General features: G+C 41.8%; 2 protein-coding genes and 1 long non-coding RNA gene across 4 annotated transcripts in view; 1 reads left to right on the forward strand and 2 right to left on the reverse strand.

The window, feature by feature from the left end:
• The window catches only part of LOC306841003, a 39,110-nt gene extending 34,499 nt beyond the window's left edge, over positions 1-4,611 (reverse strand). Inside the window, exon 1 of the long non-coding RNA XR_013781420.1 lies at positions 4,399-4,611. This is a non-coding gene — a long non-coding RNA (uncharacterized lncRNA). The remainder of the gene's footprint in view (positions 1-4,398) is intronic.
• A 4,951-nt stretch (positions 4,612-9,562) lies between these two features.
• Positions 9,563-13,359, forward strand: LOC306840254 (uncharacterized protein). Its single transcript, XM_079369414.1, has 7 exons — positions 9,563-9,616; positions 10,480-10,585; positions 10,679-10,756; positions 11,351-11,626; positions 12,611-12,742; positions 12,836-12,863; positions 12,979-13,359. Exons 2-7 carry the CDS (start codon positions 10,540-10,542, stop codon positions 13,103-13,105), a joined length of 687 nt encoding a protein of 228 aa, XP_079225540.1. The 5' UTR covers positions 9,563-9,616; positions 10,480-10,539; the 3' UTR covers positions 13,106-13,359.
• A 102-nt stretch (positions 13,360-13,461) lies between these two features.
• ptafr (platelet-activating factor receptor) lies at positions 13,462-15,936 on the reverse strand. Of its 2 annotated transcripts, XR_013781302.1 has the most exons (3): positions 15,920-15,936; positions 14,025-15,708; positions 13,462-13,986 (listed from the first exon to the last, which is right to left on the reverse strand). XR_013781302.1 is itself a non-coding variant. In XM_079369410.1 (2 exons), the coding sequence occupies exon 2, from the start codon at positions 15,700-15,702 to the stop codon at positions 14,563-14,565; it is 1,140 nt and encodes a 379-aa protein (XP_079225536.1). In that variant the 5' UTR covers positions 15,703-15,708; positions 15,920-15,936; the 3' UTR covers positions 13,462-14,562. The 2 variants fall into 2 exon arrangements, 1 of the variants encoding a protein (XP_079225536.1); XM_079369410.1 differs by having other exon boundaries at positions 13,462-15,708.
• Between the last annotated feature and the right edge of the window lie 1,552 nt (positions 15,937-17,488).

The following is a 17,488-nucleotide window of genomic DNA, read 5'->3' on the forward strand; positions in this document are numbered from 1 at the left end:
TTCTCATATGAAGCTTGGTTTGCACCAACTAACAAAGAAATTCTTATTTTAGATCTTTGATATAACTTCCCTTCCTTAATCCTTAAATAAGTCATTTCTTCATTGGTGATAAAAAAAAAGGCTTCACAGTAGAATTTAGCATCAAATGCAGACATGAAAGCTAGCGTTAACCTCTCCAGAGTCATCGTACCCCCTCTCTTCACAACTTTAACTAAGCGCCACCGTTCCTCCGTCTGACCTTCATTTCAGCAGAGATTTACGGTTTGTGTCACTTCTCCTCGCAGTCGAGGCACGCTGGCCTTCAGCGCATCGATCCAGGAGTTACATGTTCTTTCTTTCCTCGAGAGGTCAGAGCACGCCGAGCTAAATTCTTTCGACACTTCAAAGCACCGGTAATATGTCCTCTGACCCGAGCAACAGAGAAGGATAATTTAGTGAGTAACATCAGACGGGTTTTTGAAGGTACTGAAGGGGTTAATCTGCTTCATTTTTGCCCGGTTCTGAGTGTTTACAAAGAGCAGACAGGAGAGACAGTAGAGCTGGATAAAACGCACGACATGTACGGAGGAATAAACAAGATGATTTAAGACAGAAGTCTTTTGAAGTTTCAGATGTTACGCTGACTCAGAGCGAGCGATAAATGAGAACATTACCTTTTTTTAATACATGTCAGGGATACGCAGTGGTGAGACGAGAGCCTGTCGGAGCACGAGGCAAACATCCACAGGATTTTTTTTTTTTTTTAAAAAAGCATGAAGAACATTAAAAACCAAAACCAAAGACCAAACATCGTAATGTAACGTAGCACAAGTCATGTCATCAAAGTGCTGTCACACTCCCTGTAGGGACGTTTCCCACTGTTGGCTGCCTTGCCCATTAACAAGCAGCACCTCTGGGGTGAGATGGTTTTATTCTGTCTTTCAGGACGATTCTCTATTCTTCATTTTCTCTCATGTTTTACCTTTTTTTAAGGGACAAACACAACGTGTCAAACATGGCAACCATGTTGCACCGAGCGCTAACGGGCTGCCAGTGAAAGCATCGATGCACATGTGCATGTACGGTGTCTCTGGTAGCCCAGTATAGACGACTGTGAGACACACACAACACAGGCTGATCTACAAGTTTAGTTTTTTTTGTCTACGTGCCGCCAAAAAGTTAATCTGATTATACGTGACGATAGAAATGTGCAGCAATTTGTTTCATCACGGCCTGAGAGAAAATGTTTAGCCTGTGAAATAAGTCAAGTCGAGTTTATTTATTCAGTGAGAAGCTTTTCTGAAGAAACAACCACACTGACTTGGAGGAAACGAGCGTTCCCCTTTTTTATCACTTTCAAACCGGGCTGCTCTTCTGATTCAACCTTTCAGAATAAGAGTTTCAAACATAGCCTCATTTAAATCAATTTATCAATTTCATATCGTAATTATTAGCAGCTTTATTCTCGTGCTAAGCTGACAGTGGATAAGCAGGAGAAAATGGATGAACGTGTTTAAGTGTTTAAGTCTTGCTCTTACTTTACATCCTTTGAAGATGCACCAGTGCAACAATACAACTAACCATTATGATACAGCTCAAGTCCTCAGTGAGGCCTTGTTTTGACAGCACATTACACTAATGCTGACAATGTGACACGGCTGCTATTAGCCCCCACCCCCCCCGCCCCCCCCTCGCGGGAGTGCTTTCTCTTATCAGGAAAGGTGTCAGGAGGATGTGCTTAACACTTGCAATGTATGTGTGTGTGTGTGTGTGTGTGTGTGTGTGTGTGTGTGTGTGTGTGTGTCCGTATTTAGCGAGGTGACACTTTGGATCGACCATGCGCTGATACAGGAGCTGGTGCCGGAGTGTAGCAGGGGTGCATGGGTCACTAAGTCACTAACTACTGCTGAGGAGAAGCCAGTAGGGGGTTGGTGATGTTTACAGGAGTTCTCCCTGACACCTTCACTGGGCTGACAGTGTGACTGTGTGTGTGTGCGTGTGTGTGTGCGCTAACCTCTTTCCTGGACTTTAATTCTTCCGAGGAACATTATTAGCAGACCAGAACTCTCCCATCTGCCTCTGAAATGTCCTCCCATTATTTTTTGTCTCTCCTTGTTTAATCATCTCTGAGCTCCTTTTTCTCCTTTAATGGCTGTTTCCAATCTCTGACTTTCTCCTCTTTTTTTTTCTCTTTGTTGCTTTAAAGGCAGTGAGGATCATTTTCTCCAGATAGGCCTCCTGCACACATTGTCTTTAGGTCCTGACAGACAATAATAACGCACGTGCTCTGAAAAAGGAACAAAGAGAATCCAACATCTGTAACAGTTTGTAAACCTGTAAAAACGTCGACTGATGTCGGCCACGAGGTACCAATCTAAAGAACCAATCACAGCCTCCCTGCGTGTCACCGATGACAGAGTTCATACTGTGTGAGATGACGTAGTTTCTTAAAGGATGCTACTTTCAACATGTTTTTAAACATGTGCAGCCCTGCTTTTAAGGTGTCTTTTTAAAATGGTTCATCCATTGCAGCTCATGAACTTATCCATCTTATTTGAGCTTAAATTTTAGAGGATCACTCTTTTTTTTTCCCGCCTGTCTTTCCATCTAAATATTTGCCTATCTCCATTTCTGTTTTTTTTTTCTCCGCTCTCTTTCACACGTGCACGCTCCTGCCGCCGTCGTGGAGAAATAGTTTAACCGAACACAATAAACGTTATCACAACAGCCACTGAATTCAGAGAGATAAGAAATTCATTAGGCGCCAGGCTTGCTAATGACGTGCAAAGAGATGAAATTATGGCAAGGACAAAAAAGGGCGTCGGAAAGGGAGGAGGAGGTAAGATGAAAAGGAAGGCTCACCGTATCATAGAGCGCAGACTCGATTGGCTGGTGACCTCCGAGAATCAAAGAATGAAACATGACAGCACAGTTTGACCTTTATTAGTCCTTTACTGTTTGTCTATCTTTCTTTCCCATACTTCCTCCTGATATTATTCTCCAAACACCAGCTGGAAGTCAAGGTCGAAGGTCAATGCACATCACATTTCCTTACTCTGCTTACTGCTAACATGCTACTTAAGGTCACAGGAGCCTCCATTAACAAATCATGGAAGTTTAAAACCTGCAAAATGGAGGGAAAAATAAAAAAATAAAAAATCAAGGTTGTTGCACATTTAGGGATGTCACGATCCTCTACTGAAAGTAGAGAACAAACCACTACAGGTCCCTGAGGTTCACATCAAAACAGACTACTTTAATCCTCAGCATGCTTAACATTTCCCCGCGCGCACACACACACACACGCACACACACATCTGCCATCTGTTGCCCGTCCTGCCACGCGTTACAGCCCCTCTGCCCCGCTCTGGATTACCCCCTCAGTATTTACATCTCGCAAATCCAACCAGCGGCCTCTGATAGGGGCCATCTGTAATCTGAAGGTTATATGTCAAGCATGTGTGTGTGTGTGTGTGTGTGTGTGTGTGTGTGATCTGTGAGCATGTGTGTTGTTTTATGCGTGTGTATGATTTTCGTAATTTGTTCCCGCTCAGCACAGGGACGGTATCAGCGTCCGCGACATCTGTTCAACACAGGGCCTACACAGCAGAACTGAACGCATCATGTGCACCGAGCAGCAAAGGGATGAGGCAGTCTCTAGCTCACACACACACACACACACACACACACACTTGCTCCAAGGTTATAATGCCAGGTTATAATACGTTTTTTGTCTCTTTCTTCTCAATTTGAAGGGTTAAAGTTTCAGTTGTTAGTCAGGGGGTTTTTTAGCTCACGCACCATCTATGCCAACCTTACACACACACACACACGTCTAAACTATCCAACAAGTGTTTGATCATGATTCTATTCAATATGTGCAAAGCCCCGAGCGGTAATCTAGTTCAAAAAGAAAAAAGAAACCACAGTTACCAAAACACAGTCCAACAGCATCATAGGTGAGAGCCGTCCTACAGTGCACAAGCTTTAATCATTCGTTAACGTTTAAACCGCTCGAGCTCAATGTGAACATGAACATGGCATCACAGGTTTCATGTTCGACTTTAAAAAGCTCCTGCAGAGCTTCAGAGGTTATTATACTGTATGTGGCTTTAACTCCCACTAACTGACTCAAAGTGACAAAGAAGAGGAAGTCGATTCATAATAAACCAAGGTGAAAACAATCATAACTATGACGTATGGATGAGTGTCGTGTTGTGAAGTGTGAAGAAAAACAAAAGCAGCTGGAGGAGGCCTGATGTGCACACACTGTCCCTCCTGACTTACTGCTGAGCCAAGAAGTTAAACCACATGAACCACATACTGTCAACGGGTGCAGGGCAGAAAACAGGGAGGAGGACCCGAATGCAGAAAACAAAAGAAGAGTTATTTAAATAAAAGGCAAAAATAAAAACTTACTTCATTAAATAAATCCAAAAACGTCCAGAATGCATGAGGAGCAAAACCAAAGTAAATCCAGCGAGCAGGGAGACGAAACGACAGGCTCAGACCAAAGACACCTACAAAAGACAATGATCCGACAGGAGGGTCAGAACACACAGAGACTATATAGACACAGGTGAGACTAATCAGACAGGTGAGGACAATCAGGGTCATCAAGAGAGGAGGGAGAACACAAGACCAGAACACTGACAACGACAAAGTAAAACCTGACACCGAAAACAGATAATACAAAATAAAACAGGAAACACTAAAGACCAGACTTCAAACAGGAAATAAACGTTCAGGTAACATAGAAACACACTTAAGACTAACGAAAACACAAGACAATGAAACATTAAAAACACACCAGGGAAACGAAACAGAACACTAAGACAAACTAAAACCAGACGAAACACAGAGACAAAACCAGAGCATGACACATACAGGCAGACAGGATGTAGTGAAGTTTATTTATTGAGTGTTTATGTTGCACACGTGTGCATTTCACTGTGACTGTGATCCATCCGTGTGGTCATCAGCGATGAAATAATCGCCTCTTTCTGCCCAGGGAGAAAACACAGCAGGCAGGAAACGGGGGAAATTCTCTGAGTTTGAATGCCCAGTATTTCTCGCCAACGATGACAACAACCCAAGTGGGATCCTCGCAGAGAAGAAGAACAACACAAAAAAAAAAAAAAAAAAGAGTGGAATGAATTTGCAGCTCGCCTGTTGGGGGACGGATGTGCCGAAAATGAAGTGATGATCATCTCCGCTTGCTGCTGAAATGAAATACGATGGCGAGGGAGCTCAGCGCCATTTCCTGCCTGGCACAGGAAGCGCCCATCTGGAGTTGAGTGCTGTCTGTCCTCTGCTGTTATGCTGTAATAGCTCTTGTCACTGCTGTTTCTGCTCAGTGCCATTAGGATATCTGAGGCAGCAAACAGGTCAGATGAGGGAGGGAATTATGAGATTTGTAGTTTAAGATGCTGCGTGAGCTTTGTGCAAAGAGAGGACCTGTTAGATTGTGTCTGTGTGTGTGTGTGTGTGTGTGTGTGTGTGTGTGTGTGTGTGTGTGTGTGAAGGGGGGGCTTTTATAGCATGCTGGCAGCTGCCCGTACGACTGTCACATCCCACCGCCCGCCAGGAAAGCAGAAGGAAGCCACTCGTCATCACAGTGACAAGCAGCGCATGACGAGAGGAGGGAGGAAACGTATCCATCAAGAAATAATGCAGGGATGAGTGCACTCCTTCACAGTGCGCTCACACACACACACACACACACACACACACACAAAGCGGTCATATTTCATTTAGGTCATCAAAAACAACTGTCTCAGTGAGGAAATCTCTCACTGAATCTCACATTTTTCTCGCTCAACAACATGATAATGTGTTTCTTCCTCATAACAAAGTGAATGTCGCCCCCCCCCCCCCCCCCCCCCCCCCTTCCTCCCCCCCCCTCCTTCCCCCCATGGTGCTAATGTTCAGAAGAAAAAAAACACTCAGACTGAAAGCACAAGTGGAGAGAGACAGCAGCTCAAGTGTGAACTAAGAAAACACCCATGAACCAGCGACACTGAAGGCTGGCTGACGCACAAACTAAAGTCTCCTGATTGTCAGAGTTCAACATTTTATCCCACGTCAATATGATTCAAATTTACTGTAAATAATCATCACGAAATGAAAAAAATAAATGACATAGCCAAAAACATTTGAGGATCCAATGCTTATATATACACACTTCATATTTCTCCTGGAACATTTTCAAGTCCTCCATTGCTGCATGAATGTTTGAAGGATCTGCCGTTATGTTTGCCAGTGCATTGCCGGCTGCAGGACGACCTTTAGAAACTCGGATCAAGCAGCTAAATGTGCAGTGTGATGGTTTGGGTCTGAGGCTTTCTCGACTGGACAAATAGAAAGGGCCTGGACGTGTGAGAACAGAGCACCACCTGGTGGTAGATCCCTGTATGCAGGGCCGATGGAACTTATTATGAACAGGTGGTGCTGTAAAAATATTTTGTTCTTTTTTGGACAAAAACAAACCTATGAGCCTATTTAGATTACATTTATAATATATACATTTAAATATTTTTTAAAAATATTAAGATTCACCACGTCATTGTTTTACACTCTTCAGTGAACACAGCCAGGGCCACACACACACACACACACACACACACACACACACACACACACACACACACACACACACACACACACACACACACACACACACACACACACACACACACACACACACACATTATCAGCTCTCAGAGGAATATATGCACAATTACTTAAACTTCACAATAACGCTTTAACAGTGCAACAGGTTTGATCAGCTGGCATCAAACTGAGTCACTGCACCTACATTTATGTCACACACGGCTCTATTAGCTCCAAAATCCTTTTACGCACAGCGCAAAGAAATCATCTCAGACAATCTAAGCACATTATTGAATAGCTCTCCACATTCATCACGCAAACAAACGCACAAAATCACACTTTTTTCTCCATCTCCAACCTTTTTACGCAAGCCACAAGGAAACAATCCAAACTATTTATACATTATTAAACAGTTCTCCAAATGCATTTCGCACAGAGCACACGATCAAAGTAACACTCAACACTCAATCCCCACCACCTTCCATAAACACTATAGTGTGACATTAAACTGCATATATAAAAGTGCGCGGCGGCACCATGATCTTACTTTGCGCTGCAGACAGGCTGCCCTGGTTACAGGTGTCCAAATGTCCAGGTGCGCTCTGGGGTCGTGGAGATAAAGTCTCTAATGAGGGGACGAATGTCCAGAGAGTTCATGATGTCTGTGTTGACATTCATCAATTAATGGTGTGAGAGTCTTTTCTGGGTCATCATGGTGCTGCGTAAGGCTGAGACAGTGCGCTCAGGTGAGGCCACAGAGACGTGAAGGCACAGACGGAACTCAATCAGTGTTTCTGTCTCTGAGAACGTGGCTCTTGTTTGTTACTGGAGCTTTGTCCAACATGATGCTACATGTTGGACTGTGACACTCGTAGACCGAGCATGGAGCGAGCAGGGAACCTTTTCACTTTACTCGGCGTCTGCAACCACGAGCCTACCTGACGTTGACCACGTGACTTCCGTGAACTTGTGTTGATTGTGCCTAAAAATAATTAAATCAAAATCAAGAAATACATGTAATAGCCTACGCATGTCAAAATCTTTTCCCATTCATAAAGGAATGGGAAAATGGAATTTATAAATTCTGCAAAAATATTTTTAATATATATTTTTTTTATTTAACAAAAAGAAGCTCCCCCTCGCCACTAGGGTGCTCGCACCCCCACTTCCTGCGGCCATGCCTGTATGGGTTAAACCATAGACTGTAAAAATAAACTCAGCAATTCATTTAATTTGAATTCAAAAAAACTTTATTTGTCCTCAGTGGGGAATTCAAAGACACATGGAGAAGAAGCTTTGTTCTTGAAAGACAAAAAGTAAGAGCAGCACAGGCAGTGTAAGGAAGACAAACAACATTAAATTAAAATACAAAATAGATCAAGTAGACTTAAGACATTAAGACGCCCCTCTCTCTCTCTCTCGCTCTCTCTCTCCGTTATTTCTGACTCTATTCACTCTCCTATCTCAAAATAAAGGTATAAAAAGATCAAACACATGAGACGTTGGCCAGACCCTGCTCCTCATCATTCCCGCCTTGTGTGTAAGCCCCACCTGATTGACCTCACCTGTGTCTCGTTGTCTATTTAAGTCGCGTGCCCTCGTTCTAAAGCCTTTCTTCAAACTGAGTTCTTCGTTCTTAGTTTTGCTGCTCAGGATTTGTTTTTTTTATAGTACTGCTATTTTTTTAATTGCTATTTTTTATTTAATTGTCATGTTTATTAAGCCCAGTGCTTTTTTTGTTTTTTTAATGCACTGCAGGTTTGCACTGTGGGTTGAGGGGATTGAAATTTCATCTGTGCTGTATGTTTAACATGGAGCGTATTTGACAAATAAAGCCTACCTACCTTCGTGTGACTCCTGCCTGACTTTTTTGACCCGCTCTTTTACCTGCTCCTTTTGATTACTTTGCTCATGTGTTTTAGACTCCCTGTGTATGGAACGGGATTGAATAAACCTGCCTTTTGTATTCTACCCTGCAGAGTCTTGTTATTTTCTTCATTTCGAGTGTGTGTGTGTGTGTGTGTGTGTGTGTGTCAACACCTTCAGAAAGAAAAACATCTAGAATTCCTTCTTCTGATTGGTCCTGGTTAGATTGATACTTGATTATTTCAACAAACGCATCACACGAACATTAAACATGACACATGAATGCATGAAACCAGGTAGCTGTTAAAAAGTGTATTGATCTGAAAATCTACAAAGAGTTCATGCACAGCTAAAGGGACAGACGGAGGATGCCACTCTTTAGTTAAAACAGAAGAGCAGCAAGTGAGCTGTTTGAAAATGAGGAAGGACGACTCGTAAAATTATACTTTGAAATAAGTTTCACAAAAAAAAAAGAAGGAAATACTTCCTCATGTAGTCTGTAACACAAATTGATCGAGTATGAAGTGTCTGCTTTGACAAGTTCTCCAAATATCTGATTCGTTGTGTTGGGACTTGACGTGTGCAGACATGGTCATAAGTGCTGCAAGAAAGTGGCTTTTCTGAAGAAATCCTTTATGGCAGGAATGTCTCCTTTCATCATATTATCAACACAGACGCACAACGTTTGCTCTTCGGACACAACCTTTCAGAATAATTATTTCAACCGTGGCCTAAATCAAATCGATTTATGAATTTGAATTTCAACATTGTAAATTAACCACATTATTCTTGTATATTTACGACTTTAATCTGGTAAATGTTTGACTCTATCTGTCTGTATTTGACATTTGTGACTGTTTTTAATATTTCTTTATTTTCTGTTTTGTTTTTAAAAAGGTGCAATATAAATAAACTTTACAATACTTTATTCTTGTAACTTTAGAAAAGTATGCCCTAACACTAACGTCTGTTCTTTTTCTAGCTGCTGTTGCTACTTATTCTTGAGTGATAGATTTGAATCCACGTTTCTTTCTTTGTGTGGTGGAGCTGTTCCAAGTCACATCACGCCGTTTTATTCCACAGTCAAACGCAGCAGCAGCTGTTTGTTTGTTTTGACAACAGTTTTGTGATGCAAGAGAAACCACTTCCCACATTTCAGGTACATGAGCGTAAGGTCTAACATGGGTCAGAACGATGTAACAAAACACAAAGATACGTGTCAACGAGTTCATCTGGTGGGAAGAGTGTCACACCAACATCTAAAAGCAGCTTTTTTTTATCGTTTTCCAGAGAAAGGCAGACACTTGAATGTTTTCAAGAGATAAGGAGACAAAGAGGATGTATGCTACAAACTTAAGAAGCCACACCATGACATAACAAAACATGCTTTGTCTTACATTGTGGGGATAAAAGCGTGTGCATGAAAAACATGGCATCCTGCGTCCACATAGTTCTCTTTTCCTTTAAATAAAGAGATGATTGTGGTCTGTGATTGGCTTGTCATATTGGTTGTGGTTAGAGTGTAATTAAGCATTAAATAAATATATCAGGGGCCTTATAGCCACTGATGTTACTGCTGTATTCTAGCAAAACGTGTGCACACTGTCGAACTTGCAATGGAGTTAATATCCACTAAAGGTCGGTTTAATATTTACACAGGTCAGAAAAGTTTGCAACGGTTTGGTGACATGCTTTTTCTAAGTGCTTAAAATTTGACTTTTATCGTTTTGAGTCCCTGAAGAAGATGTTACAGTATATGTTGCCAAATTGTCTTATAAGTACATATTATTAGTGGGTATTGAAAGTGTAAAAATAATGAGATTATTAATCTGACTTCAGATGCAGATGCAAACAGAGACTCATTCTGATGCCTGCCTTCAATGAAACGTTATATTGTTTTTTACTGAACAGTTCTTCTGTTAAATATTTGGAAAAAGGAACTTCAAACTTCCCTGTCTTTCAGTTTCCCAGTCCCCAACTTCCCTCATTTACACCTGTACTTATCAATATCACTTGTTTCAGTCTTGACTCTGTTTGCCTGCGTTGAGAGTGGCGCTCGCTTGTTCTTCAGCTCAAGACAACATGCTGCGTCACACCTTTCTCCTCTTCTTTCTGTGTGCAAGCACAGGTAAGGATTTTGTATTATTATTCATCGATGTTATAACTCAGTAAAAGTTTCAAGTATACAGTTAACAATAATCCATGCTTCTCATTCTTGCAGTAGCACCCCAACAAACGACTATGGTCTTGTCTACTGTGTCTTCCTTCATAACGACAACGGACAAAATGACAACAGAGGGTAATAACAAATTCTTTCTCGATGCACACTGACATGCACTTCAGAGTAGTGCTAAGCTAAATGTTAATATTAGCATGCTTATTGTACATGCCCACAGAGAAAATTCAAACATTCAAAAGTTCCAAATGATTGCCAGATTGAAAACAACATTTTAAATTTCAAACGTTTATTTGATCAATAGTGGCAAAGAGAATATTGAATCTCAAGTGGATTCATGTTGATATCGTAAAGGACATGGCATGTTCTGTGCACGCTAACCTGATCATCAAGTTGTTCACGGCACATGAGAAAAATTCACCAACATCAATGGGACTCCTTTGGATATGATGAATATCAATACCAAACAGGAAATGTCTCAATTTTAGCATGTTAGCGCGCTAATATGTGCGCTGTAAAAAAACTTCATTAGGGTTATGTCATGAGCTAACTAACTCTTTAACCTGCTGTATGATTAAAAGAGTCAGAGGATCTCTAAACTAATAAGCTTTATTAACCTGTGCCAAAGCTAATGGCTAAGATACGGTACCTTAATGTTGTATGCATATTAAGCTTCATCGGTTTCTGATTGTTTTATCCAACCCTTTGATCCTACAGAAAGGATTTCTTCTTTGCGTTTGGTGGCCACACCTGACTACCCAGTGGCAGAAGGTCAAACAGTCCACCTGCACTGCAACACTACCTCTGAACCAGCCGGTGTAAATTGGACCTGGTACCACGTGAATCCAAGCTGGCAAGAGGTTGGCAGTGAAAAAGATCTGACACTCAGCAAACCTTCGCAGAGTGGACAATACTTCTGCCACGCCCGGACGGAGACACAGTTTCAAGAGAGCCAGGGCCACACAGTAAACATCGTCTCCATGCGTCCAACAGGTTGGTAGTTTTTTTTGCTGCAATTTTATAATGAAGAACATTCAATGCAGTAAAAGTTCTAGAAAGCATTTATATTTGTTATCTGTTTAACTGGCCCATCGATGTTCTTGACACAAAAACAGCGAGGATGTCTTCTGTTTGAAGATGTCATGAATACACAGCAGCAGAAGAAGAAAAACAAAAGTCCCCACATGGTTACACATTACATTCTGTAAAGCAGAGTCAGCGAAAATTAATGACAACAAGACGACTTTCACCAAATCTGTACTTCCCCCTCAGACTTTGTTCAGTCTTTCAGTTCCCAGTTCAAATACCAACATTATTTTTTGTGGTTCAGTCCCATAAACTCTTTCATGTCTTCTTTCTGGCTAGAACAGATATTTCCTACAAAACCTTGCTAGCTGCTTAACATTAGCAACTACCTGTTCAATGTTGTTCAGCATTGGTCTGCTAAAGAGCAGCATACAGTGTTTACTTTAGGAAATGACAGGGACCATAAACTGATCAAGAAGAGAATGTGCTGTTGTTTGAATAATCTTTACAAAACCTTAAAGGTTTCAATATGACTTCCAAAGAATTATAACCAATATACTACTCAAAAAAGTATTTTCATGATGGAACAAGAGCTATCTGTAAATTGAATGTTTTGCAAACATTTCTACATTTGGGAAAATAACTATCAATACCCTCTAGTTAGCATAATTCAATGGCTAAACCTTTATTGTTGCCCCCTTTACTCTGGAGGTAAACTGGCACCTCTCCAGTAACCAGTCCCAATTTTGGACTTTGTTCCATACACCTTCTGGTTCCCCAAACAAGTTCCAATAGACTGAGATACTGCAGCCCTATAATTAGTAAACAAGAAGTTTGTGTTGGTTGTGTGATCTTCTAATCAACTGTTTCCCATGTTTTCCATTTGGCTGTGTGTCTAAAATGAATGCCTAACCCCTGCTATGATGTGCTGTTTCACATGACCAATCATAGTTGGTGAGAATTTAGGAATCGCTGCCTTTGCTCTCGTACTACTGGTCCTGATCATCAACCTGGCTGTTTTTTCTTGGATGGGATGGAGGAGGATGGGCGACAACCTGAGTACCTCTGTCACTGCAACCAAAGGTAAAAAAAAAATCATAGAATATATTCTGTTGGCAAAAATGTTCAAAGACAATTTTCTGTAAATGACTTTTATTTCTTTGGTTTTTCTTAAAGCTTCTTCTGAACCTGGAAAATCCCCAAAGTAAGTCTCTGAAGGGAAAGAAAATGTTCTTGTTCTACAATTTGTCGACCGTAAGCCAGCGGAGTCAGAATGTTTCATTAACTAACAGTCTTGTGACATCTTTGCTGTTCAACAGGGGAGGTGCTCAACAGGCTGACACTGAGGGAGATGTATACATGAATTACACGAGCACCAACCAAGCCTACAGTGATCTGCACCCCGTCACTATGAATGATGACAACGTGTACTCCAGTCTGTCATGAATGACCAGGGGAGTGTGCAGACGTGCAATACAAAGAGGATAAATGACGGAGAGAGGAAGTTAATGGATTAAATGATGATGTGTCATGTCTTTGTAGAGCTTATCAATACAGTTAACCTGATATGTGGGATTACTTAGTTTGAAAGTATTTAGATAAGTGTACAAACAACAGATCAGTTATAGCCCCCACTAACCAGTAACACATTCTTCTCCTATTGTGTTTTGATGTGTGAATAAAACCTGTTGTTCAATCTGTTTTTCTGTTGGTCTCAGATTAGTTTCCCTGTCGGCTAATATACGAGAAACAGACTTTTCAGAAGGAGAACAAGATGTCCTTTATTAAACCCTAAAGGGGAAGTTACTTTTAAACTCTTATATTGAGACATGCTACATGCTACAAAACACATCTGCTGAAGTACACATGCATGCACTAAACAGTCCACATGCACTGACGGAGTGATTTCAGAGTGAAGGCGCAGCACATGAAAGAACGCCCGAGCAGTTGCGGGGTTTGGCACTTTGCTTGATGGCACCTTGGCAGAGCTTAGGGAATGAACCTCTCCAGCTATTAGACCAATTTCCAGCCTTGGTGGCCCACCTAAGGCTTTCCAGACTGAGCTACTGAGCCACAACCATTCTACTTAAGTCATCACAATCTCACTATAAAACTTTAAGAAAAATAAAATTTATTATACAAGATGGCTACAAAGCTTTTAGTGACATCACAAACACCTGTCACGCATTCATTGGAGCAAAACCTACAAAAATTGTTTCCCTGACAAAAAAAAAAATCTGCAGCTTAAAGTCTTGAAAAATAAAGTGCAGAGTATTTACTGCAGATATCAGATCAATAAAAGTATTTGGTTTTGATTGCTGCACTGACTCATTGGGTTTTCTACCAGATATGTGTCACAAGTCACAACATTGGATGCCAGGGGGGAAACATAGCTCAAACTTTATCACATCTGTTCCCGGGTTTCACAATTTCGTGTTTCACTTGACGATGCAAGAGTCGAAAACGTGAGGAGGCCGTCTCATTATCTCACATAGTGATAAACTGTCAGACAATGTGAGAACACCTCCTGAACGTGTGAATGTGACCTGTGAACGGGATCAGTGAAAGAGTTCCTTGAAGTACGGTACTCAACTCTCCCAATTCTCATTAAATTTGAAAATGCACTTCTGCTTGCAAAACTTCTGCTTTTTTTAAGCAGAAATTTTACACAGGAAGAGAAAAAAAAAGAGTGATGCAATTTAGGCCAAAACTCCTGCAGTAAACGCAAACCACATGTGCTGGTGTCAGAGTCATACATTGGACTGAGGGTGTGGCGCAACTTCAAGGAAACCAGTTAATGTAATGTCACCTAATATATGATATAAGACTGACAGTATTTGGCACATAAGCAATATATATATATATACAGTTTAAAAACATTTTTAATGATTGAATCAGTCTGTTTAAGGCTGATCGTTTGGATGTCTCTGGCTCTGATTCCTGCTGTCCATAGAGAGTTGTGAGCTGTCTGTGTGTGAACATCCGTCTCCTTTTGCTATCTTCTTCAGGTGTGCCATGATGAACCTGCGGAACTTCCTCGTGGCAAAACAGTAAACGACAGGATCCAAAATAGAGTTGAGGCCCATGAGAAAGAGTGTAATTTGATGTGCGTCGTTCAGGGCTTGCCGGGTCTTTTGGCTCCACTCTACGTGGCCCCAGCCCTGTTGGATCTGCAGCACTGCCAGTACCCAGGGGCCTTGAACGACATGGTGGGGCAGGAAACACACAACGAACACTCCAACCACTGCCAGCAACATCTGCAGAGCCCTCCGTTTCACTCCCCTGGGCCTTCTACATGAAGAGGACCCGCCATTGGACTTTCGAGAAGCCACTGTTGCTGACCTGTTGACTGCCTGAGGAGAACTTTTAGAAAGTAGCGCTCGAGCGATGAGGAGGTTACACACCACAACGAGAAAAAAGACGATGAAAAACATTCCAATTATTGCAAAATGAGTGGCGGCCACCGTTTTCTTCTCAGAGTCAGTTTCATTCTGGAAACCTTCAAAACAGCGAGTGAATCCCTCGTCAGTGTTGGTCGCTGGAGAGGCCAGAGATGGAATAGCCATCGATGTGGCCATCAGCCAGATGCAAACACACACAATGATCCCACGACACCTGTGGTCCGTGGAGGCGGCGTCCAGAGGCCGGGTCACTGCCCAGTATCTGTTCACACTGATGGCGCAGAGAAAGAGGATGGAGCAGTAGGTGTTGATGAAGAACAAGGAACCGGTCAGCCGACACAAGACGTCTGAGTAGATCCAGTCACCATGGCAGCTGTAATATCCAATCCAGGGGGGGAGGGCGCACACAAAAAGGAGATCAGCTATCGTCAGATTTGTCATGTAGATTCGAATTTCGCCCATGGCCTTGGCTCCACGTAGGCAGCGCAGGACGAAAAGCACATAGACGTTAGCGAAGAGACCCAGGATGAAGAAGATGCCATAGACAACAGGGAAGAGGACGTAACGGAACTCAGAGTCCAGGAAATCTGAGCCGTTAACTGCTGTAGGACCGAGACCACAGGTTCCTGTTGAGGCCTGCATGTTCGACTGTGATAGACAAAACAATGAGTTAGTGTGAAAACACGCCTGAGAGCTGTTCTTCTATCACACTCAGCTCTAATATACTTTAGTATTTAGTTAAACACACATGTTCTTGTGCTGCATTAAAGTCCCACTCCTTCTGTAAACAGTTTAGAAATGGCTCAATTTGATGCCTTCCTTGATATGTTAAAGAATTAATCACAGTCTCTCTACTTACCAGGCTGCTTCCTCTCCTGTGACACTTATACGCTTGTGAACATCGCAAAATGTCAGAGAAGCAGTCTTAACTGTCAGAGTGGGTGTGTGTTTGTGTTAGCGCACACAGAAAAAACAATGTGTGAACTTCTAGGGAAAACCCAGCAGGCTGTAACATGCATATCAACGTGCATCTGTGTTTGTCTGCTAAAATGAGAGGAGCTGCCCACTTAGGCAGGAGACAAAAACACCTGCGTATTACCGTAAGTCTTCCCATTCACAGAAATATATATATATATGTGTGTGTGTGTGTGTGTGTGTGTGTGTGTGTGCATGCCCCGGGTTAGGAAGCTGTCAGGGAGAATGAGATGCAGGAGAGGAGCTGCAGGTCAGACTCGAACTGCTGCAACAAGGTTTATATCCTCTGTTTGTGCGACAACGATAACCAGGCCCTTTAACCCTTTAATATTTCATTTCCTTTTCTTTCTTTTCTTTTTTTCTGCTGCTCATCCCACAAATGTGACCCCATCTAAAAGGGAAATAAACAGGCTTTAAAGCGGTGTAAGATTTATTGCCAAGAAGCATTGTTTCAACAAAAAGAAGAAATAATCTACCAAACATAAATGTCCTTACTTTTTCAGTGATTTTTATATGATGTCATTTTGTTTGTCTCTTTGGCACATTATCCACCTATAAGTATGTAATATAACTTTCTAGCTTTAGCCATTCGTTCCTTGTCTGGCACATTTAAAACAGCATCAGACTTAACTGGCAGCAGACGCAAGTGTGCAGTGTGGCATTTTATCCACAAGGGGGCGTGACAGGCTTAAAAATAGAGGAAGAAAGAGTGACAACTCTCTGGTCGTTGGAGGGGTTTAAATCCAGGTGAGGCTCTAAACGTGTGAACCAACTCTCTGTGGAGCTCATCCCCCTCATCCACCCCCAACAACACTCTCCTTGGTGAAAATGAAATTCCAGCTCAAATATACAAGCTCACAACATGGTCTCCTCTCCCTGGTGCCACAGTGTAATTCCTAGATTAAGGTTAACAAGCCTCCCCAACCTTATTGCTGTTATTATGGCTTGGCGGTGGAACAAGAGAGCAGAGTTTTTTAGTGGTTGTGCCCTGCAGGACTGCCAGGCGTGCTGTGCCATTGCTGGATGAATATAAAGGCTTACACTATAAAACATGTCAAATATTTTCATGATGCATCCTGTTGCTCGTGGTTTGGGTGTGGATTCAAAAGATTCGAGTGAGATTGATTTGTCGTGGTTGTAAAAACGGTGAACTGTTCATGTGAGAAGTGGTTTGGTTCAAAAAAGGGTTTCGACGTGTAATACTTTTAAATATAAACAGGAAAAAATGAAATCCTAAACAGGTTTTAAAAACATAAAATTCAACAAAATATTTAGAGTAAAACCTGAAAAATGAACAGAAATGATACTTACCAGCATGCCCTTGTTTCAGGTTCAAACTCCCCAGAGAGAAGCTTTTCTTGTAAAAAAAAAAAAAAAAAAAAGAATCAAAATTACTATTAAATTAAAGCAGAAATGGCCAAAAGAAATCTTTAAAAAAGGGACACAGGTGGCC

This window comes from Symphodus melops (assembly GCF_947650265.1).
Source record: "Symphodus melops genome assembly, chromosome: 19".
NCBI classification, from domain to species: domain Eukaryota; kingdom Metazoa; phylum Chordata; class Actinopteri; order Labriformes; family Labridae; genus Symphodus; species Symphodus melops.

What these genes read in the sequence shown, in the direction of transcription:
- ptafr (XM_079369410.1), bottom strand. Translation starts at nt 15,702, where the DNA reads ATGCAGGCCTCAACAGGAACCTGTGGTCTCGGTCCTACAGCAGTTAAC.
- LOC306840254 (XM_079369414.1), top strand. Translation starts at nt 10,540, where the DNA reads ATGCTGCGTCACACCTTTCTCCTCTTCTTTCTGTGTGCAAGCACAG. An exon ending in GGACAAAATGACAACAGAGG is followed by an intron (nt 10,757 to 11,350) that starts GTAATAACAAAT and finishes TTGATCCTACAG; the next exon opens with AAAGGATTTCTTCTTTGCGT. An exon ending in CTCTGTCACTGCAACCAAAG is followed by an intron (nt 12,743 to 12,835) that starts GTAAAAAAAAAA and finishes TTTTTCTTAAAG; the next exon opens with CTTCTTCTGAACCTGGAAAA.